At 37.0% G+C, this 26,826-nt stretch overlaps 1 protein-coding gene and 1 long non-coding RNA gene across 2 annotated transcripts; one reads left to right on the forward strand and one right to left on the reverse strand.

Moving 5' to 3' along the window:
• The first annotated feature begins 84 nt into the window (after positions 1-84).
• LOC112567437 lies at positions 85-19,819 on the forward strand. Its single transcript, XM_025244130.1, has 11 exons — positions 85-152; positions 743-933; positions 3,196-3,338; positions 3,756-3,884; positions 4,320-4,508; positions 8,971-9,030; positions 11,083-11,124; positions 12,770-12,868; positions 13,909-13,936; positions 14,513-14,668; positions 15,224-19,819. Exons 4-11 carry the CDS (start codon positions 3,767-3,769, stop codon positions 15,321-15,323), a joined length of 792 nt encoding a protein of 263 aa, XP_025099915.1. The 5' UTR covers positions 85-152; positions 743-933; positions 3,196-3,338; positions 3,756-3,766; the 3' UTR covers positions 15,324-19,819.
• A 2,085-nt stretch (positions 19,820-21,904) lies between these two features.
• Positions 21,905-25,794, reverse strand: LOC112567450. The gene is made up of 4 exons (XR_003099842.1): positions 25,775-25,794; positions 24,452-24,496; positions 22,978-23,030; positions 21,905-21,964 (listed from the first exon to the last, which is right to left on the reverse strand). It is a non-coding gene; the product is annotated as an uncharacterized LOC112567450 (long non-coding RNA).
• Between the last annotated feature and the right edge of the window lie 1,032 nt (positions 25,795-26,826).

Below are 26,826 nucleotides of genomic sequence, written 5' to 3' on the forward strand. Positions count from 1 at the left end.
ACGGAGGTCAAGACACACACGCAATTCGTGATGACACTAAAGAAGGGTTCGGTGAATGTGCATATGAAACTTTTGGGTTCGGTACTTCAAACAAGGTTAAGAACCACTGGCTTAGGCTTTATTTTATAGACTAGAAGATAGCGCTACAAAAGGTAACTGATACTGGCTTTTTATGAACAATTTCACATAGTATATTAGGTTATTATTGAGTAATGTCAATGTTACCCTTTGTATGGTATGTACTTAAATCTTTTCATTTGTTTGTCTTTTCAGTAATGTGCAGTGAAACTCATGTTTTGAGCTAAATAGAATTTATTGCTGATGACTCTCTCCTACTCTCTCATCGCCTTTATAATTATTATTGTCTTATTTTATATATCCTTGTCACCATCAAAACTCATGTTAAAGAAATGTGATAGGTACTTCAATAATCACACAAGGTGCGTTGCGACAGAAAGATTTTTGTATTGTTTTAATAAATTCTTTTTGGAATCATACTTCTGGTGTACTGGTAAAACTTTATCAATTTTGTCTGCACGAACATATAGGAGGTTTACATTAATAAAATGAGCCATTTACATATTTGCGTTCGAAACATGTCTATCTTGTTAACAGTAATTTCAACTACCATGGTGTTTAATGATTAAAACGATTCATTTTAGCAGATTATTTTGTTAGCTTTGTTAGACTTTTACAGCATTAATTTGATGTTTTCTTTAGCTTTTCGACTTTGCATTTTCAGGTTCCCTGTTGAGATAAGCACCCAAGTACACTAACAACACACACATACAAGTTCTTTGTCTTACAACTGATGATACTACTGAAACAATATTCAGCCAAGTGCTTTTAACCAGTCACTAGCAATCGTGAACAGAGAGGAAGAACTTACCACGGTGAAGGTGTCTATCGTTAGCCTCGCCTACAAGTTGAAGGGTAAGAAGACTACTCATTTGACCAATGATAATGACCAACTTTATTTGTCCCAGTGAGCAATTTGAACATGGGAAGGTGCTATAGCCCATTTGGGTACGTTCACCTGCTTTCTATGACACACTCTCTGTGTCCAGCCATCAGATGCCAGGTCATCTGCCACAGACCTCATTCATACCTGCTTTGATGACAGAAGTGCACGCTTGGCTGCCTCTCGCCCTTTTATCCCCTTCTTTTAAATCAAATGTCGGATAAATGCCTGTACACAGGGTTATTTTAGTTACGTGAGTGTTTTTTGGTTGTAGACAATTTTAGTTAAGGGTTTAAGGGTTTAATTGTGGGCCCTTTTAGTGTCCCACATAACAATCCTAAATAATGATAGTTTAATATAAATAACTAGTATTAGTGCTGCCGCTACAAGACGATTAAGCTATTGACGGCTTTCTGTCCCCCAAGCATGTTTTAATGTCAGAATTTTGCATGATGAACCCTTTGCGCTTTCTTGAGAAATGTCTGCTACAACTCTCTGTCGGTTTCGAAATTTTTTTAAATAAAAATCTGGGGAACGTTAAAAACAGTCGTTAACGATGGATAAAAAATCAGTATTCATTCTTCCACTGGTCGACGGGAGGAACAAATTGATTGATGCGACAGTTAACAAAGTGCACCACCCACGTGAGGTCAAAGAAGCATTGCATAAAAAGACCAGGGCAATCGTTCACATTTTCAAGCCAATTTTTCGATCAAGGCATCAACCTATAGGCTTGTGTCGGGTCCAATGGTCGAAATAAAACAACTGACACTGTTTCACGGATACAACTTGAGATTCCTGGCTGCTTAGTTCCTTCAAGTATACAAGTACAAAGTCGTTAGTTTTACTTTCTCTGTAAGAGATTCATAGCAGCCCCCTTAGGCACTTGCTCTTGAATTCCTGCGTTACTCTGTATATATCAGCAATGTCTCAATTATGTGCAACAGGATTTTAAAGAATAGTAGTTCCTGCATTACTCTGTATATATCAGCAATGTCTCAAATATGTGCAACAGGATTTTAAAAATACAGTGGAACCTCGGTTAGCGAACGCCTCGGATAGCGAATATTTCGGATAACGAACAAAAATTTCGTTAACAGTTTGTCTCGGATAGCGAACAAAATTTCGGATAACAAACAGCCACGTGAACCACACGTGACCGACCAGCATGTCATCATTCGCGCTCGAGACACAGTTACGATCGGTCGTTCCTTACCTGTGCACATCCTTCTTATTTAGTGATTTTTGTGCTTTATTTTAATAAGATAATCATCAATCTTGGCTCCAAAGAAGATTCAGAGCAATAGTAGTGAGGTAATGACAAGGAAGCGGCCAACAATTGAATTGAAAAAGGAAATGATTTCAAAGTATGAAGGTGGCATGCGTCTGTCGGATATGTGATATCGTATTACCGAGGAGTTTTACAAAAAAGTCAGAAGGAACAGACACTGGACAAGTTTTTTTCCTTTAACCTCAAAGCTACAGAAAAGGGAAGTTTCCCCCGATTTTCTAATGTCACGTGTGCTCATGGAGGGGGAATCAAAGCAGTAATTCCACCCCTTCCTCCCCACACCTGCTTCCACCCACGCCTTCAAAACGGAAAGTTTTCTGATGTTTAAATGCTTTCGTTAATGTTTTTATGTTAATTTAACTCCATTTATATTGCATTATAACTGTTCTCATTAAAACTAATACCTATATAGCCTGTAACTTTCAAACATTAGCGAGTCAACAGGGGCTGGGAACCAATTAAATCTATTTCCTTTATTTCTTATGGAAAAAATTGTTTCGGATAACGAACATTTCGGATAACGAACACCTTTTCAGAACGGATTAAGTTCGTTAACCGAGGTTCCACTGTAGTAAGCTTTAACCCTAAGAGTTTCATTCTACAATTTGGTATACAAATCGTTTTATTGAAGTATTAGACACCAGAGAAAACAATAAAACGTCGTGACAAAAATCATTAGCTGCTCGACCACAAGACAGATAATATATCTTTCATACAGTACTGATATATTAAAACTAATAAAATGGTTGAAGAGCAAAGAAGATAAATAATTAAGCCACATAATTAAATTCCGAATCTTTTTGTCTTCCTTCTCAATAGATCCATAGTTGACACTCAGGAATGTTTCTTTCTCCTCCATCCCGACTTACTTATTTTTGAAAAAAGATGTCAGTTACTAACTCTGACTTTTCATTTATTGTCTTTTCTTCCGATGCTTCCGAAGGTCATATATGAGACGATCCTAGCATCAATCCCGTCTACTCAGAGTCCACTTAACATCATCATCTGACAGGTCAAACTCAGGTGGTTCATCACCATCTGAAGCTTCAAACACTGTCTTGTAACTGGTTGTCCGTTGTCTGACAGGTAACTCTTTTAATTAATACACAATTGAGTCTTACCTCACAACCTTTGTAATTTATAATATTTGACGTGGAGATTGCTGTTTGTCCATATTTTTCAAATGTTTTTATCACACATCAGAAATGTCTAAGTCTTCCTTTACCTAAACATACGACGCTAATTAAACATTAAGGTTGAAGTACGCGCGCAATTAATTTTTTAATATAAAGATTTTACTGTAATTGTAAATTTTTAAAAATTTCTCAGCTTAATGCGTGAGCTCATAAAAAGGCATAGTAACAGATTTGCCTCTTAACATCAAACTGATCTTTGGAAAGTATTTATTTCATCTTTTCTGAAAAGTAATATTATTATGATGAAATGAAAAGCCAATTTATAAGTAATATTCATAATAGACTTTTGTGTTTGTGTATATTGCAGCTATTCCCACCATGAGCTGTGAAATTAAGAACGAAAAGTGTCCGGTTCAAATGCAATGCTTATTTCCCACGACTGCTACTGATACACGACCTTTTACTCTTTACTTTTATTCTTCCCAGGGAAGTCAAGGTAAGGAATCGAAGAGCCTTGTGCATCACTGACCATCTATGTAATCTTCATCCATGGTTATTAAAAGAAGAAAGATCAATTAGATCAACGCTTTTGATTTCTACGAATAGCTGTAAAACAAATTCCTCTTAAGTGAGATAAGAAAAGGCCTATAATTAAAGACCTTCCCAAATGGTGACACATATTGCGATCACTTGGTTCACAACATTTATTAATGCCTCGAACACAAAACAACAGCTGGAAAAAAGAACAAATTGAAAGATTGCTACTGTACTAGTTGTCTGCTCGAATCAGTGTACAGCTTGTACTCAGAAATGTGTGATAAAGACTTGCGGACAGAGCGTGGATTGGATCACAAGACATGACGTAGCACGTTAATCACTAAACATTGATAACCCTTTTAATTAACATTTTCACTTTTAACTTCTTCCGCAGAACGAGTGCTTGTCTGTGCGTACAACGGACACCATACATGCTTTCAAGAAAAAGGCTTCGAGGCCACACATGAAGGTTATAATGCTGTCACCATCACAGTTCCTGACACATTTACAACAAGCAATGGATCATTTGGCTGCCAGAAAGGAGACATTCATATGGTTAAAAATTGTTTGTACAATCCTCCAGGTAAGATTTTCTCAAGTTGTAAAATATTGTTTTGGAACACAAAACTGCAACTGTAAGTGGCTAACAGACTAACACATCAAACGCTAAATAAAGCTTAAAGCTCCTGACAAGTTATTGAAAAATAAATCTATCAGAAGTTTGTAACAAAATAAGTCCTTAATTTCAATTATTTGATTTGACAGAATTCAATATAGACCAAAACCTATACCGGTCAGCTTGCATGTGCTTTAAAATCGTAACACTCAGAGTAACAAAACCATGAAATAAAAGAAATTTAAACACAGAACAGAACGCTGATATTCCATAAAGAATTTCTTGAAAAGAGTAAGATGTTTTAGTGTAAAAATGAGTAAATGTAATTTTTTTGCTATTGTTAATAGTTTTTAGCATACAGACAGAAGGAATATGGTGCTTAATTTTGTTGCTTTAAGTGTTAAATAAAATTTTATTAAACTATTTACGTTGAATTGTTCACTTAACAATAGTTTATGTTACTGATAAAATTATCAACTGACACTACACATAATCAAGGTTAGCCCTCAGGCCGAAGAATATTTAATCCCATACGAGATGAATGTGAGAGTAACATCCTAGGCTCTACCATTGTGTTTTGTGTTTTGTGATGTTCATACACTGGTGAACTTTCTTTGAATTATCTGATATTACTTCCTTTGCTGTCAAATATAAGACCTATCTTGTAATTTTAAAAAAAAGTCATAGGTAAAGAAACATTTTTGCGTTTATTGGTACGTCTATGATTTGACCATTCAATTAAAAGATTATGGTAATCTTATTTAAGAAATGCAGCGGCGGCGTTAGGGGGTGGCAAATGGGGCGGCCGCCCAAGGCCCCGCTCTCGAAGGGGCCCCGCGCTTCAGCCCCGAGGTAAGGTGACCAGACGTCCTGCTTTTGACCTCGTGTCCCGCCTGCTCATAAAATGTCCGGACGCCCAACGTCCCGCTTTGTGGCAAGTCCACAATGTCCCGCTTGTCTTTAAAAATACCGCACACTGATTCGCATCGGCGCCTTTGGTTTTGGTGTTGTCTTACTGATCCCTATTTTTTTTTTTTTTCGTAGCTCTGCCGGCTCCGGTGTTTGACCCGTGACGATAATGACCTGCCGGTGTAGTGAATCGAAACCTCCGGGCGTATCTAAACGTATGGGTATTGTCTGCGCATGCGCATGAAGTGAAACTTCGCTACCGTCTGGTAGTTTACTTGAAATAAAAGTAAAGGACGAAACATTACTGGACATACTAAATAAAATGGCATTGCAAAAGCAAACTTATACAACTCACAATATGCTTTGATCTGGTTTTGATAAATAAACATCCGATGGATTAGTAAATATTTTCTTGGGTTTATTTATCAAAAACCAGATCAAAGCATATTGTGAGTTGTATAATTTTGCTTTTGCAATGCCATTTTATTTCGTAATGTTTTGTAATGTTTCGTACTTTACTTTTATTTCAAGTAAACTACCAGACGGTAGCGAAGTTTCGCTTCGTGCGCATGCGCAGACTATACCCATACGTTTAGATACGCCCGGAGGTTTCGATTCGCTACACCGGCAGATATCTTATTGCACGCGCCGCTGGTACATCGCCGGTGGTCGTCTGCTCGTCCCTCTTTAAGGTGTCAGCTTCTTTGGCTACGGTTGTCCGTCCGAGTTCCCCTACTTCCCAGTGGCAACCCACGCCAACAGCTGACTACACCCCAAACCTAGTGATATATGGAATGGACAACCAATGAGTACACAATGGCTTTCATCTGCTGACTTTATTATGTAAAGTGAAGCTGCTTGAAGTCGCTCGCTTTCCTTTGAAGGCAGCCTCTAACGACTCCATCAGACATGTCAGTTATTATTATTTATCTTCTTACTTTGTCTGTGTTGGAGTGCTACGGACTGCCGATTTCTAACTCTGTTAGACTTGATAAAATAATTTTTTAGCAAATTAAGCTAGGCTTAAAAATGAAAACAAGTGCAGACATGCCGATCCAAAGGCATCCACAGGCCGTACTGAAGCCCACCCCTGGTATAGAGTTGTAGACTAATGTAGTTTGCTTGGTGATGGAGAGACGGGAAGAGAAAGTTTCACGGTGTCGTGAAGTAACTACCACTTCGGGCTTAGAGGTTGTAGTGCCAGTGGCGGGCCCCATCCTTTCCATTCACAGAGTGGCCATACATCAGTAACATATCCACCTCTTTACTGCCGATTCTAACTTGCTTGCAGGTCCCCCAAGGGGCACATTAATCCAGCGACCTCAATGCACGAACGTTCTTCTACGGTTCATGCGCGATAAATCATTGTGTCCACCGGCTTTCTGACACCTGCCCGCTACCCCGACTGCCCGCCTACCTTAGGTGTGGAAATTGTATACTGCAGTGTAATGCTTGGGTGTTCCTTCTTCAGACCTTTCTGTAAGAGAAAAGAAAAAAGAAGAAGGAAAACAATCCACTGACTAAGGCCAGGCCCTCTTACAACCGAGGGCCCGGGTACGGGGTAGATCAGATACCCTGCCATCTCATAAAGTGTACGTCAGCACCTTTCCCCTCACCTCTCGGCATTTCTTCCTCCCGCGTGTTTTCCGCTGCCCGGCATTTTATTCGCTTCCATTAATCTTTTTCTGTGAGTACGGATCAGTGACTAAACTAATGTCGGGGACGATACGAAGATCGCCAGTGAAAAGACAGTTAAAGGTGGAAACATTGAAAAGACTTTTGTGAGGTGCAACTTCGATAGTGAAAATTCAGGAAATCCTTGTGGAAAATTTATGACACTATCTTGCAATGACCGAAACTTTACAAGGAGATTCACGGTCTATGAAGTACGGTTTGGGGGCAACAGCCCCACAAGATGACGAAGGTGCCGGACCAACGTCGGCACGATAATTTATACAGCGCCTCACCTGCACGTCCGCAAAGTTGGCTGAGCGGGAGATAAGGTAAGAATATTTTAATTTAAATTTTAAATACCGGTTTTCTATTTAAAGTGGAATACTGTAGTGGCGTGGACAGACCTGCCGTTGAAAGCATCACTACTCGACAAAGTCAGAGGAAAGTACCCACACACACACCTCCTCTCCCCCCCCCCCCCCACTGTTTGTCGGCGTTCTTTGACTGTGACGACAACATCATCGGCACACGTCCCGCATTCGCCCCCGAAACGTCTGGTCACCTTAGCCGAGGTAATCTTTATGACTTATTGCTAGCTGTGTTAAACATGTTGTAAAAAAAACATTGACGTTCAGAAAACACTTCTAAGTTCTAATTAAGCAAATTATTGACCCCATGTCTTCACGTTAAGCCCGACAATAATAACAAGCAGTTTATTCAGTTATCGTCACCATATTATTTCTCTTTAAGAAAAAACCGCTACTGTCACAAACGGTGGGAAAGGTTACGAACAATTAAAACACTAAATTCGTGGTTATTTCGCGAAATGGATCCAGCCTATCTAACTGAATATGAATCAGTGCTTCTGGCATCATATCAATAGGGATATTGATACACGTACTGAGTCATACTCGATAACCCCGGCCCCGCGCGGATGGTCGGCCCCAGGCCCTGCGTATTCCTAACGCCGCCTCTGAAGAAATGGTTATTTCAATGTTTCTTAGCTGTAAAGTTTATTGTTTAGTTTTAATGTTATGTTTTAAACGTTTCATTAAAATACAAAAGCTTTCTTTTAAATTCTCAATTCCTGTCGAATATCTGCACCCAAGAGCGTTTCGTTCTGACATTGCCTAAAGTTATCTTTTTACGAGTTAAGAACTATCACTCTTTTAACAACAGAAAATAGGTATTTTTCACTGGACCACATTCCGCAGTCCGCTGTATAAATCCGTAGCTGCTACGGAAAAATCGCAGAGTAATGGATGTCTGTGTTGTGTATGTCGACTTTTATTGAAAAGTGGCTTTGCAAATAGATTAGTATTAGGTCTGTCGTGACTTTTCCTATCATGTGGGGACATAAGTATAGCCTTATTTACAGTACACGCTGATAGTCATGGCACTACGCTCTTGCCCGCAGTGTTTTGTTGTTTTGTGAAGTGATCCCCATTGCTTTAATGGTTATTATGGTGAGTTTCATAATGATACCCCTGGAACTTTTGATAACAAGATAATATTTTTGTAATTTTCAGGACCTAATATGAAATATGAAGGGGGCAATATGAAGTGTGTTACATGTGAAAGCCCAGCAGTTTGTTGTGGTGCTTCTAATTTCCTTCGTAAGATCTTGTACACATCAGACTGCAAGTCTGTTAACAAGAGAACTTTACTACATGGTATTGTCACGTCTGTTCTCCAATAGCAAAGGCATTAACTATGCGAATACAAAGAACTGAAGAAGAATACCTGATGTTATCTTTTTTTCTGTTTTATACCATTGTATTCAAACCAGTTTTTACTTTTAGCTTAATGCCCTGATCTAACATTATGTATTGTTCAAAATTTTCAGAAATCTGCAATACTATTAGAAGCACCGAATCTTTAATCGGTCTTGGGACGACTACAAAAGGTAGGTACATATTAATAAAATACATTTCGTGTGTCTATTGATGGTTTATTCAACACTGCCAAGACAACAAAGTTCTTTCTTAAAAGCATGACTTCATTATCTGGAAGGCTGTCTAAACATTCCAGCCCTGCTTACACCTTCTTGCTCTTTTTTAAAGAAACATTTCTTTCTTTGCTAAATACATGTACAAGTAAAGAGATTAAGCACCAGTCACCATTAAACAGATATATAGATTGATGACATCACAGTCTTTTTATGTTTATGCGTATTGGACGATGTTTACTCATTTGTAACCGTGTTCTGCTGTGTCACATCACCGCCTCATCTTCGTGCTTTGGTTTTCACTGGACTGGGACTTTGTCTTGCTGTGTAGTGCACTATGCTTGTCTTTCTAACGGGGAAGCTCGCTGTACAAGTAGACTGTTATTACTGTACAACACCTTGAGCCCTGCTGATGTTGGAGGAACATGCTATATTAATACACATCATCATCATCATCATCATCATCATCATCATCATCATCATCATCATCATCATCATTATTTTACCATCAACATACTATATACATATACAAGTGTGTGCAAAGGGACAAGCTCAGAATTAACTCTTCATTAAAAACTGTTCACTACCGTGTAAAACAATACCATAAACAGACATAGTGTACTGTAGAGTCAAATCAGAATTGTTATTATGTCAATTTATCTGATAAGCTAAAAACACATTTCTCTTGCTCTCTCCCCTATACCCAATACTTTCCTTACGTCGCTTGTGTGTGTGTTAACAGTGTGCACAAACATAATAAAAAAACTTCTATTTATGAACACAAGAAAACAAGTTCATGTAAAGTATTAAATATGTTTGACTTAATAAAATCCTGACTGTTAATGCATACCTGTCACCGTGCATCTGTTCTCTTCATTTTCTATCAAAATACCTCCCAATAATACCTAATAATATTATTAAATACATCAATCTGATTTTTGTTTTTGACAAGAACAATGTTTATTCATTTCAAGTTTATATGCGGTTATCAAAGTGTGATTCCTGTAGGAGTAACTGGTGCTAGCATCATATTTCCTGTGCAATCCTGTGTGAAATCCATTTTTTAATTCAATTACACCTGCCTAATTATACACAAAGAAACATGAAATTATTAACACTTTTTTATACAAAAACATGCAGGTGATAGTCATTAGTCAATGCTTTGACGTTCCTGTGTAAATTCATGTGATAGACCTAAAACTGACATTGATGGAAATCTCTCTCTCACTTTCTTTACTTTTATTCAATTCTTACCTTATTCATCTTAAGTATTTTTACAATTGTGTAACTGTGAACTAAACTGCGTATATTTGTAATGCAGAAAAATGAACAGAACAGAATCAAAGGCTTAATCAGTTGAATAGATACGGATAATTCACGGGATTTTGAACAACTAAAAGCAGTCCTAAACAAGTCATTTAAACATTTTAATGTCATAATTATCGAGGGTAATACTATGTTAATACCCTTTCATATGACCATAAAAGTAGAACCAAGATTGCCAATTGCTACAAATAACTATAAAGTTGTATTATTATTCATTATTCTAAATCAGAATATAATGTATTAGTTACAAGGAAAGGGTTTTGTATAAAAAGTTATAAATTAAAAAAATGACTAGCAGGCAATTAAATTTGGTGACTCAAACCAACAAAGCCTGGTCTGCACTTACGGTAGGCTTGGATTGGATTGTCAGTATTAATGATTGTTACTGTTGCAGTTATTGCGCATTTTATGTACTGTTCCATAAATTAAGATGCTGCTGCTATTTAAGAGAAAGAAGTTAAGAGAAAGTAGACTACCTACTCGTTCTCTTGGGCATTTAGGCATTAAACAATTTTTGAAAATAGATGTGCTAACCTATTCGTTCGACTAAATTAAAAAGCATTCTATTGTTTTATTTATTTATGTTTAATGACTATTGTGCATAATAGTTTTTTTTTCATTCAAGAAATAATGCAGCTAATTTAACATATCTTTTCAATCTATGACATTTGCTTCTAATTTTAGGTACTGACTTCCCTTTAACCACTGAACAGGTCGGAAATACAGGTAAGTAGTTCTAGTAACAATAATAATAACAACAATAATGGGTATTTGGTAATGTGCAGCACCACGACCAAGGTAGATCGCACTCGCACTGATATATTTTGGTTGAGATGAACATAGCATCATAGTATGCAGCAAGACAAATGTGAGAAACATGCTTATCAAGAGACATATCAGGAGACATGTAACATAAGTTATGTGTTGAAGTAACAAAAGAAACATTAGCATCGCCTGCCTGAATAGAAAAAGCAGTGATGGGTAAACTCTGGTTCTCCTATTTGAAAAAAAATTAAACCTTTTGTTTTTCCTTCATTTTATTCTATCTTGTGGGTCATGCATTGTCTAATATCAGAAATATTGTCTTTGATGCTCTGGATAACAGTGTGTACCTGAGAAGGAGAACATCTGGTATACAGCTGAGTGTCATCAGCAAAGGATTGATCAGATAGAGAGTGAGATTAATTAGAGTAGTTAGTGGATTATGGACATGATAAAGAGTATAGGACCAAGTACAGAACCTTTGGGGACCCCTGAGCGCATAGAGACTGGTGGAGACAAGCAGCCATCAACTATCACTTAGAGATATGACTGAAACCAGTCAAGTGGGGACCTGAGATGCCATAGAGAGTACTGAGTCTATGAGTGAGAGTATTAAGGACTATAGTACCAAAGGCAGTAGACAGGTCTAACATGGTGAGAAATGAGATGTCATCTCTATCAGGAAAAGAAAAAATGTCATTTGTCAGAGCTGTCTCAGTTCTACAAAAAAGACTTGAGGACTACTTTCGCGAAGATTTTGAAAAGAAATGTCGTTTGAGACTAGGCGGTGATTGTTTCATTAAGGCTGTTTTGAAGGTAGTTGAGAAGATGCCAGAGGACAAGCTATCACTATTTCTGTGAGGGCAGGGGGTAGGACGTTGAGGTAGTCTACCAGTAATGGGGTTGGATTCGGGTCCAGGGGACAAGTTGTGGGTTTTGAATGGAGTATGATGGTCCTAAGCTCCCTTTCCGAGATCAGATGAAAAGAAGAGAAAGAGAACTTTGGCCTTGCCAGGTTGTCGACGTGGGTAGCAAGACCTGAAGGGTGCACAGGGAGTTGATCAGGTTTCAGCCAACTGTGAGTTTAGGTGGTGTTGCCAATGGTATTGCAAAATGTATTAATGATGACATTGTGCTGAACCGCTTTTTAAAATAATTAGTCAGCATAGTGATGAACAACACATTACTACAAAGGTTTAAAACCTAACCATAGATTGAACCAGATAAAAGGTACATAAAACTAGGTGAGCAAATACTTTCATTCCTGCATTAGGTTTTGGATACCACATTAGGTTAATTGAAGGAATATTTTTTCAAAAAAAAAGGATAGTAAATCTAGACGAGTTAATTTAGCAACTTGTTAAACTAAGAAAAAATTCAAAAGTACTTGCTTTTTACTGTTATAAACTTTACAAATGAGATCTAAAAAATGTGTTTATAAGCATTTGTCACAAGTACATGTACAGTAAACAATAACAAGAACTATTTAGAGGCCTTTTCATTCCAGAGGTCTTTAACAAAATGTTTTGGTTTTTGGTTTGTTTTTGATTAGTGAGATCTTTTTCTGGAGCTCTAACTTTTATGATGATGTGTGTTTCTGTTCTTTCAGGTATCAACCCTGCAGTTCTTGGCGTAATTCTAGGATCAATCGTCGTCATTGCGATCATCATCATCGTCTGTCTGCTGCTCAGGAAATACAGACCTAAGAGTATGACCGCGTTTTCCCCACTTGATATTATGAAATCACAATTTAAATGAAAACACGAATGAAAAAAATGGTTTCTCTATGATCGGGTCAATTTCATTTTTAAATAATAGTTTAACATCAGTAGATAATTATGCTTAATTTTCAATAAAGGTCATGAAACATCAGCATTCTCACCTGTCACTAGAAAAGCACTGAAATACCTGCTGGGCGTTTAGTTGCAAACAAGTAGTATTTTTAACAGGGAGTCAGTTAAGCAAATCTCTCATGTCTTCTCCTCAGATAAACATCGCTACGGTTGTTGTCTTCAATAAGCAACTTTCACCAAGAAAATGAAATGGCTGATTTGGGAATACAGATTTACAGATTTGAACTTTATTTAGAAGCTTTGATAAAAGGCAAAAATAAACAGATAAAAGGGCTATACCAAATTCACTCGAGAGAGTGGTAAAAAAGCAGAGATCTGATCTGTGTTTACATCTTTGAACAAAAATAATCCACTGGCATTTGTAGTAAGCAGCCAGTGTCTTTAGGTAATGACAGCAAATACAAACTCTATCTGAATGTTGAAGAGAACATTCAGCAACATTACATAGTGTGCTGGTCTGTTTTCTTTTACCACGGATTTCATTCTTTCTCTTTAAATTTAGCTTATTCAGAAATGCTAATAATAGCAATACCACCTTTTCTCACTTCCTTTTTCTCCAATAATCTAAGAATGATTAAGAGAACATCATTAATATGCTTATCATGGCTTTTCGTCCTAAAATACCACCGAAATATGTTTTTCTGATACTTTACCGTCTATTTGCAGTGGTTTTGGCCGACGGATTGGGTTAATTCAATTATGGTTAAAAACCATGCACATATAATTTCTTAATTCAAAACTTTAAATAATGGATAAGAGAAAAGCGTATACCTTTCTAAAACTTTGGGACAAAGATCATGCTGCACATTTGGTCTTTAAGTAGCCACATATTAGTAACTAATGTAGGAATTGTATTTTGAAACAAAATTTAACATTGAAATAATTTTTTTTTTAGGTTATAGCCGTTTCCAGGAATGTCTAATGTAAGTTGAATGCTTTCGTGTCTAACTGAAATTTATGTGACATGACCACAATAAAAATGAGATTATACTATAATTGTACACTTGTATGCCACTCAGTAATTAAGCCTCTGTATCAGACAGTTTTTCATCAGATTTCTGATAAATCGACTAAAGTGTGACATGACCCTGTACTTGACTTCAATAGTATTTTATTTTAAATGAAAAAAGACTTACAGAAAATGGTACAAAGGTGACATCTAAAATAACATTACATGAGAGCAAATCAGTGAAGTACAACCAACCTTAAGATGTCTAACAATGTCTATCAACCCAGTTCTCCCAACAAGTGACTTTTTTTCTCCTCTCTAAACTCATATTCTAACCGAACGTCTAATCAAAGTGGGAAGCAACAGAAGAAGTCCTGATCAAGATGGGACAGTGCCGAAGTTATTTCTCCAGTTTCTTAACACCATACACATTTTGTATCTATACCCTTGAGCCAGTACTCTGTACACTCAATTTTTTCAAAGCACATAAATCGTAGCATATAACTAGCGCTGTAACATGTACAGTAACCATACATATTCCTTTATTTAGATGCATCGTTCCTCCACCAGTCATCGCTATCGAGAAATGTCGGAAATACTTTCTTGGGAAAGAAAACAAAGACAACCATGTAAATCAAACGACGACTGACCCTACATCATTTAGCGTCAATGGAGGCAATATGGAAAGAGATGACCTGCTCTATTGGTATGGAAAAACACTGTTCACAATTGGTTTAAACATATTGTAAAGAATTTGAATAATAAACGAAAGGGTTACCTACCTTGTCGTAAATTGTCCGTAAATAACGCGTAACTATGGAGATACAATATCTATGTAGTGTGCTTCCTTGAACACAGCAAGAGCATCAGTTTGTGTGTATTAGAATATATTGATGAACAGGTGAATATTTCTTGATATTATCTATTCTCTAGGGACGTAAGAGGTGAGAATATAAAAGTGATGATAGTATCAATGACGATCTCGGTTGTCAGCGATCTGAAAATACAGTAGAAGTAATTGTTGGCATTATTAAAAACTTGCAATGTTATATAGGTGCTCACCACCGTAAAAAGCGACGGTTTCTCATCACAGCAAATATCAAGTTTTTGTTTCTCTCTTTCTTCTCAGCACTAAACTGTTCTCAAACTAAGTTCATTTTTCGTATTCACACTGCACCTTTGCCATCTTCTTGTTTTCTTTCTTGTCCATAAGATCTTAAGATCTATTGATTTTGTTTTTAAATTGCTTTGTTCTTTATAGGGATGACGAACTGACCATCAATGCGCTGATGGCAAACGCCGACCAGGAGCACACATCTACTGACAACGAGAACAATGGCGAGTCTTGGTGGGAATTGTGATGAAATGAAGGCGGCTGTAGAGGGATGGTGTTACCATCCGAGGGGAAAGGGGTCTCTTTAGCTGGCTCGCTCCGCCCGCTTTCGCCCTTACACTCAGTCACCCGCCCGTTCACACGTCCGCACGCGTAACGACTAATAGCCACTCTCACCCACGTGCGCAAACACACAACTGACAAGACAGTTGTACAGATTATATAATTATAATTGAAACAAAAAAGCAAATTAGGTTGACGTGAAAACAGTTACAGAAGAATGGATTTAGAGATAATTTGATCTTACGTTAGTATCTGCATATATGTCCGGACACACGATCCGCCTCTGACCCACAGTTCACAGTTTTAGAATATAGTGGGTCCTCCTCGAACATGAACTGTCCTTGTTCGTTGGACTGAGAGTACCGCTCACCTACCTTGTCCTTTGTTTCCTGAAGATGAGTGCAGCTGGCTGCATGCACCTTATCTTCTAGATGATCTCTTGTCACTGTCCCACCACAGTTGCCCCAGGCAAAGGGTGCAGCGACGATGCTCGGAGTAGAGATGACTTGTATGCTGAACGTTGTTTCCTGAAGATAGGTGCAGCTGCCCGCATGCACCTGGTCTGCTGGATAATTTCTTGTCACTGCTCCCCCACAGTTGCCCCAGGCAATGGATGCAGCGACGATTCTCGCAGTAGAGATGACTGTAGGCTGTTCTGTAGATGACCACACTGGACCGGTGGCAAGGTGGGATCTGCCAACCGCTGCCTCGCACGTCTTGCTGCCGGACACAGTTAACTCCCCCGCTTGTCGTGGGGAGAGATCAACCTCTTGGTTACAGCACACACCCTCCTCTCTTTATAACCAGATCGCAAGTGCCATCAGGTAGTGATACGTTCTGACTGAACGGGCTTCCCTGTTTCAGACCTGCTGCCTGCGACTGAATAACACTTAGAGACGACGTCTCTGCTGGAACACGAGAGAAAAAGCCCCGACTACACATCTACCCTAAATTATATACTAAGAGGACACGTGACTACTCGCCACTCAATCTACCAGGTTCTGACGCTATCGCTCTAACACTAAAACAGCTACTGACCACTGCGCTATTCTCAGGTACCTGTGACATCTACCGTTCCTTTCTCTCACGGTCGGCCACATCAACCTCTGCCTTCCACGACCCTCAGTCTAATTCTCTCATTCAGCCGGTGTGCCGCTGGAGACAAAGAAAACAAAACAAACTGTGTTCGCACGGCTGAGGGTATCGGTCTTTCGATTAACCCCACACCTTTGAAGTGGTGACTGCGATAGATCACTAACTTTGCCCCCCGACCCCGGGACCGTGACCGTCCGTGAATCAAGGCGGCATGTCGTCCGTTTCCCCTGATCGGCGCCCCCCTCGTCGCTCACCTATTATTTCGACTTAATTGTCCTGGCTAGAACCCTACGGGTTCATGACAGTATTCTTTACCTAATCCATCCTTCATTAGCACATCTTCCTCAGGAAGTAATGCATCAGACGCGCCTCTCCTTCTGTAGTTCATTTAACTGTTGTTCAAATCCATCATAGCCTCATCACCAGACAGTATAATCTCAGGCTTTCTACGGGGCTAAGATCCTACACAGAGTTGGAAAAGATATTAAAAAAGTAATTCGAAGGTGGGGGGACGGAAGGTAAATAACACATAAGCAAACGGGATATTTTGTTTCAATAATAATTTAGGAACGCCTTTTTATCTTTCGCCACTTTGCCTTCTGATTTGAAGAACTGGATGATCTGAATAATTACGCCAGAAAGACTTTTTAAGAGATTATGTTGTAAAAAGTAATGCAGATAGCAGAGAGGTATTTTGATGCTTTATTTTCCCGGTGATAAAGTAAGTGATATATGAGAGGCTAACGGATGAATATATTTTATCCAAAGAAAAAATTGTGTAACACAACAGTAATGGGGGAAAGACGGTACACCTATTCTCTTGAACAACGTTTTCTGTCGTGATATCAGTTCTTCTTTACAAAGAAACTGAAGCTATCCTGATTACTTCCTACTGCGTGCATCTAGTCACTGTTTACAACCTCTTGAGAGCTTTTTATAGATTGCAAATATGCATCAGTAAGTTGTTGGAAGATTTTATTGCATATGTAAATATTTGAAATCTTAATTTTTAGCATGGTACAGACGACTGTATCCGTCACATGATTGTTTCTCTGCCGTTTTAAGCCTGACTTTATAGCCTGATATGTGTACTTGATATGTTTGAGAGAACAGACTTCCTACTTTATCTCTCATACAATATCTTATACAGACTCTTGACCAGAGTAGTGTGCGGGCAATATACATGGTACGCTGGTGATGAGGTTAATCTTTAAGAAAAGTGGGAATCGTCTGGTTTACTGTGTGCCCCAGCTAAGAGAGTGACTGTGATAAGAATCCCTCATGTCTTCTGGGTTAAGTATGTTCCAATTACTTCCCTTAACACATTTCCTAGAATTTCTTATGTTTATGCTTCCCCAAATCCAACCCCTCGTCCATGGTCGTGGGAGGTGAAAACGGTCAGAGTAAAGATTTTTATCTGAAATGAACTGCTAACGGGGCTCTGGTGAAAGTTCTCCTGGCCTAGAAATCCAGGACTGGATCTCTAAATGCTCAAAGAACAAACAGGCGTCTTCCACCGAGCCAGCATCTAAAGCTATATGAGGGCAAGGCAGCCAGCCCTGTAAACAGATGCCACATGCAAAGAGAGAACAGAGTGCCCGAGACGAGAACTTAACCCAGAGCAGCCAGCCCTCACTGTATTGGTGACAGATGCTAACCGTTGTACCTTGAGACCACCCATTGCCACTGACAGCACCTTATCCTATATTTCATGTAGCACATGCTTTTATGATATCAGATATACCAATTATTTAGTCAGTACTATAAGATAAATTTAATTTCTTTTGTGGTGACATTTTTAAAAGTTGTAAAATTTGTGCTAGGTTTTTGTAGTCTTTTTCTTCACAATGCAATTTATTTTCACTTTGTATTCTGTCAGTTACTGGCACAGCATAAAACTCCAACTAACTCTTTTTCACAATACTGACATGTACAACGCACACAATCATACATATAAATAGTTGGAGATTTAAACAACATACAAATACACAAGAATCATAGTATGCACATAAGATAATAGAACCTACACACAGGGCAATCTAATATAATATAAAAAGTTTTATTACAAATAATACCTTTATTTAACCAATCACATGACTAAATGAAAATAGCAATTTCGCAAAAAATATTTGTGTGCTATTGCTCCCACCTTGTATTTTATAGCATTGTATCTTTGTGGTTTGTTTCTTTAGTAGACTGACTTCATCTTCTTCTACAGTGTGTAATGTGTACAGTCTTTTTATGGGGAAGCGCTCATGATTGTGCAGTATTTTGGGCCTGGTTACTACTGGTGAAAGGTGCTATGCAAATGCACTTATTATTGTATTAAATATAACTGCTCTTTTTATTGCCCATGTATTCTATAGCCTGAAGCTTAGTGATTAAATGTGTTTTATGTCTCTTAGTGTGTCACTATTAGCTCGTGTATTAATGTTATATCTTCAGTTAGCATAGAAAGGAAAACCGTTTTGCTTGAGATGCTGTAGATGTCTGTGTTGGGGTGGGATAGAGAAGGTCATTCATGTTTGGTTTGTATGCATATATGTACATGAAAAATAACCATTCATATACGAATGTACAATGTTTTTTAATATTATTTAGATCATAGATCACAGAATCAAACAAATCCATGATGATTTAAAATCAACTGTATTCAGATATAACACAACAGAAGGAACTATTAAAAGAAGACTGGATTCATATTTTGATTGTGATGTAGATAATGTGAGATCAACACGCAACTCAGAATAACTTCTATACAGAAAGCGATTAATAAAGATGATAGAAGTCTAATAAAAAAAAAGAATGCCAGCTATTTTATAATATACTAAGGAATAATGGTAAGAAATACAACGGTGAATCCTTTTTAAAATCATCTTACGAGATTTGTAATGTTGAATCACATCTCATGGGTGTTAGGTATTCCCTGGAATCCTTGGATAGACCTTATGTTCTCAATGTTGACACCTAAAAGGTGCATCCTTGGTTCTCAAAAACATGGGGCCTTGGAATGATTTAGCTCATTAATATTAATATTGTCTTCTGTTGGCTTACTCTGATTGTCTTAAGTGTGGTTTTGTATGTCATAGTGATGGTGACATAGCATTTTGAGTGAAAGGGGAGATTGGTTGATTAAGAGTAGACACAGCTGAATATATTCCAGACAAGAAAATGGAGATAAATTGAAGACATGTACATGTTGTAGATATGAACAGCATTGCTTAAGTTTTTAAAATGTTCAACATAATTACAATCTGAAAATTTGTTCTGAAAATTAGTACAGAATAAGATTGTATACCTGCTTTTCTTGTAATAAATGTCAGCCAAAAGAAAATGAATCTCAAAATAAAATTCTGAAAAATCTTATGCACATTTTGTTATCAAGTCTGTATAATGTATGAAAAAGCTAGGCCGTGTGAGAGAAGATGACAAATACTCTTTTGCCTCTGTATTACTTTAATAGAGGGAGAACACTTTGTGTCCACACACCCTGTAAATGAAACCACAACTACATCTAGTTGGATGTCATGTACTCCCCCTGTTACAGAAATACAGAGGTGTAATAAAAAAGTAAACATACATATAAACATACAGGACCGACACAATGCTATTCTGAAAATCAACTCGTAAGATATGTTCCACATACCATCATGTCAGTTTGTGTGTTTTAAAGCTAAGCAATAAATTCTGGTATAGTTCTAGCATTAAACTTTCAACATAAAAAACAATGGGTCTGTACTCAGATCATCTTCATTTGTCTTTCTTGCATGTACCAGATCTTACACTTATATAAGAGTTCCTTTACCATTCACAAACAGTTTTTTAACAGTCAGACTTCAAACAGTGAAATACTCTTCGACACTTGCTTTCAATTTATAAATTGTTCATTACAACAAAACAGTAATCACGACCATTGGTCTCGGCATCAACCTCTCATTGCCTTTTAGCTTGTCTGTAATATGCTGTACAGTGGCTGGGAAAATCTTTTCCCTCCAGAAAATTATAGAATATATTAGAATATTTTGTTTTTATTCCAGTGGCACGGGCGAACTGGTGATTGTTTAACTAGGTCTGAGTTGATCAGTCCATCAACATCCCATTACAGAATGGTGTCTCCTGTTAAACATAACATAAACGGTAATGTACACAATTTACATCCCTGTGTACTGCCAATGTCACTGCCTGTCAAACAATCCATTCTATTCCCACACCAGCACACTAACATACATAGGCGCACTCACACACACACACACACAAACACACATTCACGGTATTGTTTGCCAAGAAATTCATACAAATGAAGCTTAGTTTCGAGTTCGTTAGATGAGCAACTCTAATGTAATTAATAAAGGTTCTTACTATGACCATACTTCTGAGGCTTGGGTTTCATAAGTGTTATCTGTGTCCAGCAATCGTAATGCTAATAATGTCCGAGGCTTACTAATCTTATTCGCTATGTATTAGGTGTAGACTCACGAGTGACTCACCAGCTTCTCCAACAGTTCTAGAGACAGTCCTCTCCACCATGAGTCTTCTCTAAACGCCCCTGAGTGAGTGTTGACTCAAGGAAACTTTTCCGGATTTCTTCTGAGAAACAGCGGTCTCTCTGTTGGTGATAAAAGTAAAGTTTGATTACATTGACCAGGCTTTTATTTTACTAGAGTTTTAAGTCTTTCTCAGTAAAAAGTAAGCACTTTCTGTCTGTATTTCTAAAAGAGTTTGTAGACAACACACTATTGACTTGTCGTTTTTTTCTATTCCAGTAGTGCCCAACCTTTTTTTGCCCGAGGGCCGCTCTGGACATGATATAAAATCTCTCTAGCCAGAACGTGGCAGCTTTGCCAGAATCATGAAGACGTTAAAAATTTTGTTGTGTCTGGTTATTAAAATAACTTGCCGAAGGTTGGGCATCCGTCTTATTCTATGTTGTTCTCTTATGCGTACTCTAAATCTATGTATGTTATCTATAAATATATACCTTTTATTCCTTATACATGTAGATAAATTTTGTATATTATATAGAAGGCTGCCATTTTCCATTTGTCTGTCAAGCAACTCCCTCTTTCCGTGGTTACCTCATTCATTCTCATGTCCACTACTACATACTTGTTCGGAAATTCATTATGTCTAGGCCACTAACGTATGTATTATGTCATATATATAACGTTAGCCAAACTGTTTTATACTAGCACGTGCAGGATTTATATCAATAAAATTTAGTGTTGTAAAATAAATGCAGTAAAGATGCGAAATATATGCCTAATGAAATTCACATGGGTCCATAATTTTTATATATCTGAAATTTGTAATCATCTTTATGTTAGTATTGGAAATAGCAAAATCTTAATCATTTGAGCACAACGAAACAGAAAGCCTCTGGTATCATACGGTTAAACACCCGATTTTCAGGACTGCCTTGAGAACTGAAATTCCGTGGGTCACAACCTCACCTCGGGGTACGCTCTCTATGCCACTCTGCTCTCCAGCTTCATTTCATGGAACTCTGGTTTCCTTTAAAGAGTAAGTTGCTTTGTGTTAAAGGTCATTGCCTGACAACAACAATCTAACCAGTGAACCAAGCAAACCATAATGAGAGCAAACCTTTGTATTTCTGCTCCAAAAATCTACACGTTTATTAGTTAATTATTAATTATTATTATTAACACGTTTAAGTTAAATTATGTTAAGAAAAAAAATTGTTGGGGAAAAATTATTTCAGGACTTCATAAATAAGTCTAGATATAAATTATCCTAAAAAATAGATACATGCCATGAAAATTGACTGTACCTACCAAGGAAGACTGTCTTTTGTGCATTTTGTTCCTCATACCACTGACGCGTACATACATCCAGTATGTCTGTCGGTGTTCATACGGTTTATAAACTATAGTAAACACGCTTATAGCTCTTGCGAAACAGTCAAAGTTTGGCTTCTGTTTCAGCACATAGGTCTTACATTACGTTATCTATTAAATGTTTAAAAAATCGGCAGTTATTTTAACATGAACCCCTGTCCTGTTGCATTTTAGACGCATAAAGCAGGTCGGATAACCTTTGGGATTCTCCGATACTTCTGCCCCCTAATTTTATCTAACTGACAAAACCAAATTGAAGCTGGTGACTTCATTTTTTTTCAACGTGTATAAATACAGCTTTAACATGTAAAATAGAAATATCAACTAAAATATTACAATAATAACTACATTTTATTTATTTATACAATAATGAAAAGCTAAATTACAATAATTGACTTAACCGCTGTTTTCAGAGTTGTTGTATTACGCCTACGCCGATGAAGGATACTAGCATACGAGCATCATTTGCATATCACATAGTATCAGAGCTGGATGGACATGGAACTTTCAGCTGAGACGACTGGATAGTTTCACTCAGTCTATCAAACCAGGTTGTTGTTCCCTTTTTGTTTACTACACTTTTTTAAAAGTAAAAGTGAAAACGGTACTAAACAAAGCTGATAACTAAAAAATGTTAATCTAAATATTATATTTACAAAAATGACTTACTTGGTAAGTTTCCTCTTACATTTTCGTACGGATCACTGCTCCCATCTGTAGGCCTAAAAGTTTAATTAAAACAATAATTACGTGTGCATAGAATAAAGGCATGCGCTGTTTCCACGAAATAGAGTTTGTATTTATGTAACTATTTTACAGTTTGATAACTCCATCTTGACCCATTAAAAATTTTTCCTTTTCTTTCCCATTTTCTTAATGTTTCTATTCATTACAGCTAAATCAATTAAATAAGCTGACAGTAAAGTACTAAACGCATGTTTCTTTGCTTTGGAATGAAAAAAAAATGAGCAAGTGTAAGACTCAGAGAGAAAGGGGGTTTGTATGTGGACAGAAACATTTGCAGCCTTGATCACAGTTTTTCAAATGATTTGCATACCCTAGCAGATTCTTGTTAGATATCACAATATCATCTGGCATTTTCTGAACATTGCCTATGTTGCGTAGGTCCGTGTCTGTTGTTGTTTGGGATTTTTTGTAAAGGTTCATGAGTCTATCCATAGGACCTGGATAGGGCACCATACAAATTTGCTGTATTATTATTGTTTTTATCATTGTTGTTATTGTTATTATTATCATCATTATCATCATTATCAATATTAAGGCCTAGAAATCCAGGACTGGATCTCTAAATGCTCAGAGAAAAAACAGGAGAAGAAAACAGACGAATCAGGACGGAAATTTTCTTTTTTTGCTGAAATAAAGAGTCAGAGATAGCATGGTTCACCTAAAACATGACATCCATTTTGGAAATTTTAGACTGTTTATTTTTTGGTCACTAACATCTGGCACAGAGATGGACAAATATTAACAGATAAATGAATCAAGGAAATGCATTTCAACTATGTACAAGCATAGTTTGGAGTGGGAGAAAGCAAAATGCAGTCATATGCTATGAAATAGTGGTAAATTATACAAAGGTACATTCTTTTGAGAGCCTCTTTATAACATTTGTAATGTTGTATAACATATCATGGGTATTAAGCATTCCATGGAATCCATGGAAGACTTCATGTTGTCCATTCTGACATCCAGATGGTCCATCCTTTGTTCACAAAGTCACGGGGCCTTTACTCTGATTTATTTTAAATGCTGTTTTGTATGTGACAGTGATGTAAACATGGTGACATCACATTCTGAATGAAAAGGGAGAATTGTTGATTAACAGTGGATAGAGCAGAATTAGGCCCTGCAAGAAAAGGGAGATAAACTGAAGACATGTACATTTTGTAGATATGAACAGCATTGGCTAAGTTTTGAAAATGTTTGACATAATTACAATTTAATTTGTTCTGGAAATTGGTACATGATAAGTATGTATATCTACTTCTCTTGTAATGAAAGTCAGTCAACAGAAAAATACGATCTCGAAATGAAATTTTGCTATGAAGTTTGAATAATGTCTGAAAAAACCTGTGATTTGTACACTTGGCAGTGTGAGAGAAGATGACAAATACCCTTTTACCTCTGTACTACTTTCGTAGGGGAGAACACTTTGAGTCCACACACCCTGTGTAAAAAGAAACCACAACTACATCGAGTAGAATACCCTGCTATACCCCTGTTAGAGAAATACATATGTGTAATATAGAGCCAATCATACATATAAACATATGAGACCGACACAAACAATTCTACAGTAAAAATCAACGCGTAAGGTAAGTTCCTCATTTCATTATATCAGTATATGTATGTGTGTGTGTTAAAATAATCTATGCATAAAGACAAGTTTTTAAATGCCCATGAACATAAGTGTCTGTAGTTGTATTTGCACATGGAAACAGACACTTTACCAAAGTTTATGTTAAAAATGTCTCTGCATAAGACTTAAGCTTTTATCTCTTTATACAAGGAAGCCAGTTCTTCATAAAACATTTGTCACCCTAGAGTCAAAACTTTCTTACTTTATTTTTAAATATCTTGGTCTAAGCTACTTCATCGTTTTGTTGTGCTTTTACTCTTTACAGAATGTTTAATGCAAATAATAAAAACGGTTCATGCCTTCATGCTTTGCTACCAGTCTATTATCACCAATCCCTATATCAGAGAAGTCATATTCTTTATAATTCATTTTATTCTGCTTATTACTACATCACTTTTCCCGGTCGTTTATTCTTTTATAATGCACAGACAAGTCGACAGAAAAAAAAGAATAAGGATAAGAAAGAAAAAGATCATACTATTCTTACTATGGGTAGAACTAGTCTGGTTAGTTTGAAAATAACTAAATTTTAAAATCTTATTCGTTCTTTTAATACAGCACCAACAAGGTTAGCACTTCTCTCTCCATGTAATTACTTGCAGTACTCACTGGTTATCTCGGTGTTTATACCATGTTTATACTTATAAACTATGCGGTCACACTTTAGACGCATATGAAGAAGGTCGGATAACTTTTGGGATTATCCTCCGCTTCTTCCTCCTAGTTTTATATCATTCACAAAACCAAATTCGAGCTGGTGACTATATTTTTAAAGTATATAAATAAAGCTATAACAAGATAAAAAAGAAATATGTACTAAAATATTGCAATAAGCATTGAATTTTATTTATTAATACAATACTAAAAAAGCTAAATTTAAAAAAACTTAACAACTGTTTTAAGAAATTTTGTATTGAAACATTTAGTTGTTAATTTTCTGAAAGTCCATTATTTCTTACGTTGAAAGTTAAATGTTAGAACTATACCAGACTTCATGTCTTCGTGTATCGAGTTTTATGTACCGGGCCTTTTATAACAGTTTCTTTAGTATTCACAAAAATATATTTAACCAGTGAAACGTGCCACCTTCCTCTGCCCAGAGTCTCACGCATAAGTGGACTTCTATGGTTCTTTTTTTTAATTTTTTATATATTTTTTTTAATTTTCCAATAATACAACATATATGACATTTATACATTGATTACTGCATTCATTCAGTATAGAAGGGGGGAAAAGAATAAAGAGGAAAGACGAGGAGAAGAGATGAAAAAGAACATCCTAGCTTCCACTAACTGTGCTTATATTACTAATTTTTGATATGGTTTCCAAATAGCTTCAAATAGGTCCTTCTATGGTTCTTGTTTGCCGAGACATTGATACGAAGTGTCGGTTCTGTTACATGAGAGAATAATAATAATAATCATAATCATCATAATCATAAAAAAATACTAAATTAGTAAAGCGCATACTCATACCCCTAAGGAGCATGCTCTTAGCGCTTAAGAATAAGAACAAAACATGGACAGCATACGAGGGACAGGAATTGTTTGTTTTTTGGTATTTTATGCCATGCCAACAACTAAGGCTATATCATGGCAGTAAAAGTAATTTTCACATTTAAAAGTTTCGAGGTAAATCTTCTCCAGTTATTTATCTTAAAAACAGACCAAGATAATGAGTGAACTAAATGTTAAAGAAAAAGTTTAGTGTAAAAGGGGGGTGGAGCCCAAAAAGGCCGCCAACACACCAGAAATTAAATGAGATATATCAGGCTGTAAGAGCTTAGATTTGTTGAAAAAGTCCTATCCTTTTTAAAAAGCCACAAATAGCTGCCGATGGGACTGACCTAAATAAGACATACAGGTAGTCCTCGGGTTACGACGGTCTCGAGTTACGTCGTTTCGTGGTTACGACGCTGTAAGCGACGCTCATTCCGACTTACGAGGTTTAGCGTCGTAAGTCGAACTGTACGTGATCCTCATTCCACGTGCGGCGGAAGTCATAAGGCATACTGAGAAGGGGAAACAGCAACAGAAATAAGCAGGTCATTAGGACTTAGTCGTTCGACTGTCGCTACGATTATCAAGGATTAAGTTCGCATCCTTGAACACGTGACAGGATCTGTTCCTATGAAAGCG

The sequence above is a fragment of the Pomacea canaliculata genome, linkage group LG7, assembly GCF_003073045.1.
Source record: "Pomacea canaliculata isolate SZHN2017 linkage group LG7, ASM307304v1, whole genome shotgun sequence".
NCBI lineage: Eukaryota > Metazoa > Mollusca > Gastropoda > Architaenioglossa > Ampullariidae > Pomacea > Pomacea canaliculata.